The sequence below is a fragment of the Gavialis gangeticus genome, unplaced genomic scaffold (assembly GCF_001723915.1).
Source record: "Gavialis gangeticus isolate Ggan-Ray unplaced genomic scaffold, GavGan_comp1, whole genome shotgun sequence".
NCBI classification, from domain to species: domain Eukaryota; kingdom Metazoa; phylum Chordata; order Crocodylia; family Gavialidae; genus Gavialis; species Gavialis gangeticus.
In genome coordinates this window covers 6,880,210-6,883,589 of record NW_017729031.1, presented here as the reverse complement: position 1 = coordinate 6,883,589, position 3,380 = coordinate 6,880,210, and the positions used below count along the sequence as shown (strand labels likewise).

Below are 3,380 nucleotides of genomic sequence, written 5' to 3'. Positions count from 1 at the left end.
CATGTGACATTTCCTGAGTAAAATACTCCTTCCAAAAAAATCTACCAGCTCCAACTTAGGCCCCTTATACACCTTAGCAACATAAAAAAGACTTCACGTTAATAAGAATCTCAGTATTTTTATAAGGAATCCTGTATATTACTAATATATATTATAATGTTATCTACCAGTGCATCCAGCAGTACATCTATACGTGTGCCTGGAGCTTGTTCATATATCCTACATTTGTTCTCGTCATTAATAATCCAGAAGCAAACAAAAGTTTTGTTATGAATGTGTCCTGACATCTACAGAAAAGTGTAAAATGAATACTTACATCACTCAGGTTATATGCATTGACTCTGGACTGGAGGAAAAAAGGAGCATCTGGCGATATAGAACATCTGAATTTCTCTTCTTCATGTTTAGCTTTATAATTCAACTGAAAAACATCATCAGAAATATTTTTGTAGGAAATGTACAGCTCACGGGACAGTAGTTAAAAAGTGAGAATAAAAGTGAACAAGATATACTTTTTTCAGTTTTACAAATATTCTATTTTTCCTGTCTCTTGCTTATTTGAATTTGAGGTATGCCTTAACTCTATGAGAAGCTGTATGTAACAGGTAGTATAAACCAGTATAGTGTCCTTGACTTCAATGAAGCTATTCCAATTTGCACCAGTCAGGAATCTAGCTCACTTTCCTTAATGTTTATAGTAATGTGAGTTAGATAAGCCATTTTTTAATTTTAAAAAGTTAAGAATCTTTTTTAGCTCTGAAACTACTACAACTGTCAGAAATTCAGCCCAGTTCTACTGAATACAGTTTATTTTGATTAGGAAAAAAATACGTAGTTTTGCTTTTCAAAAATAGAAACAAAAGGCTAGAAAATGCAGCATGTTAATGAACTAGCCTTTACTTTTGTAGAAGTGAATTCCACTCTTAAATAAATCACAAGTGAAAATGAGATAGATGATCTCATCCTGACTCCTATCTCTACCCTGAACACAGCTCAGTTATCAGTATTTGCTCATCTGAGATCTAGGACTAGAATAGCACAAGTGTTACATTTCAGGATCAAGATTCATTGGCAGAGTTCTATGTTATAAGGCTGAATAGTGCTTGACCTTTATGTGTCTGGATTTAACCAGCTATTTGCTCTTAAAATCCCTACATTAGCTCAATTATCTTAAAGTATACTTACTGGAACAGGCTTAATATATCATCTTATTATGAGTTAAAATATGTATTTTCTCATTATTTTTCATATCTGATACTTCCAGAAATATTTGCACATATAAACAAAACAGAATTAAAGGCTTTTTACACCGACTTCAAAGGGCTTTGCAGCATAAATGCATCACTTGCAATCATGGCAAATGAACAAATACATGGGGCTATTCCTACTACATTTTCCACAGGGATAATCCCTTTTCCTGTACACAGAATAATTTCTTGAAGATATTACAATAAAACCCAACAGAAATACCTTCAGCATTTATAACACATAAAAATGTACCCTTTCTATATTACCATTGAGCAAGTTCTGAGTACCAAATAATGGAAGTATGATAAAGAGTAATATGTCCTCTAAAGCAGAGGAGTAAGTGTCTGATATAGTGCTCATCCATAGAGAACCTAAGATAAAGGTTCAGGTTTGATAGCCCAATTTCTTTCAGTGGCACAAGAAATAGCTGACTCTCCTCTTTCAGACTTCCATTCAAGGGCACCATATTTAGCCGTAGGTCTGACACATTTCCTTGAACGATAACGTTCTTGAAGGTCCATTTATTAAACTGTTTCAGGTAGTCTTTTTTACAGAGTGACTCCTTATAGTATCACATAATTTTGGTGTTAGTAACAGATTTAGTATGAAGGGATGCCATGTTTCACTATTCTGAGCACCCTCAATAATACTGAAGTCAGTAGGACCTGTGGCTACTTATTATTTTTCAAGAAGTTTGCAGAACTTGTTCTGTGGAGCTAGGAGAGCAAAAATCTTTCATTGCCATAGACTGAACAGGGACTTAAATGACATAAGTGTTGTTCGGAGGAATGCAGAATGTTTTATCAGGTGGTATCTAGTTGCTGTCATTTTTGATACAGAGGCTGCAGGTGTCTGTGTGCTCTGGAAGGCCAATGCTAGCAAGTCATCTTCTAGATTTCAAAGGTGATGCAGAAAACACAACTCGGATATGTGTTTGGCGGCAAAAGCTCAGAAAGGTTTATTGTTGTCAGACAGCACACCAGTTGGCCTGATTTACAATCAGTTCAACTTAGTGAAGCTTGTCCCTGACAGGAAGAGACACTGTACATTATCCATGCATCCCTAGGTCTCTATGAGAGACAGATTTCCCAACCCCTGTATTTATACTTCCATGCCCCCGGTTTTGTGCCAACTCTTATGTCTCTCTCTCTTTTGAGATATTCATCTCTACTTGTTTAATTTGCCAACTTTTTAGACACCTATCTCATTAGTAAATTCTAAATTTTTACATTTGTCCTTGAGTTTTTTACCTGCTGTTCTTGTACTACCTTTAGTGTCTTTTTGCTCATTAGTGTGGATTTTTTTTCTTCCTTACTGGGTCATCCAGCAGTCAGGAGGCTCCTTTCTCCCGTACCACTTTTCAACACTGTAACTTAACTATAGCTTAGCATGACTATGATCTAGCACAACTAGAATGCCAACAATCAGCAGTAGCCCTAAAATGGTTCTTACCTTATGAATATTTTTTCTCATTATATAGACCTAGTGGTATTTCTAACTATTACTGGAGTTGATTCCCTCATTAGAGCCCATACTGAGGATTAAAAAAATTATTGTGGCTACCTAACATTTTCTTTTTCAGTGTGGTGCTCAGTTGCCTTCCTTTTCTTTCCAGCTCTCTCATTTTAAACCTTCTAACAATATGTACCACTAAAAAAAACATTTGAGGCTAGTCAAGTCTCTCAGTTGAAAAATTATAAATAGCTCATTGTGTAAAAAATAATATTATATCCCTCACAGTTATAAGACAAGCATGAGGAAGAAGAGAACATCTAGTAGAAAGAGATTAAACACAAAAAAACATTATTGCAGATGAAACAATTTTGGAGGAAATTTGAAATTTGCACATAGATTTGATTTTAGAAGTCCAATCAATCTCTATTTTCTACTGATGTAATCTCATTGGCCTGCACCAGTTGTATCACCTGCATATATTAAACAAGGCAAAATAAAAATATAAAATCATGGTGTTTTGTTTGTCAGGTGACTTACATCACTCAGCTGTTTGGTATTGATCTGTGCTTGCTTCATTACCAGAGAGTCAGACACCTGAGTAAACTTGATTTGATCTGGATGTTTTTTGTAGGTATACTAGAGGACAAATAAAAATGTGTGTTACCAATGCATACATG

General features: G+C 35.1%; 1 protein-coding gene across 8 annotated transcripts in view; it reads right to left on the bottom strand.

The window, feature by feature from the left end:
• NEB (nebulin) overlaps nucleotides 1-3,380 on the bottom strand; it is a 255,506-nt gene that overhangs the window by 225,763 nt on the left and 26,363 nt on the right. For all 8 annotated transcript variants that reach the window (XM_019522420.1, XM_019522414.1, XM_019522415.1 and 5 more), the window contains exons 17-18: nucleotides 3,241-3,339; nucleotides 317-421 (exon numbers count right to left, since the gene is read on the bottom strand). In XM_019522420.1, the coding sequence (XP_019377965.1) occupies nucleotides 317-421; nucleotides 3,241-3,339 (204 nt within the window). The remainder of the gene's footprint in view (nucleotides 1-316; nucleotides 422-3,240; nucleotides 3,340-3,380) is intronic.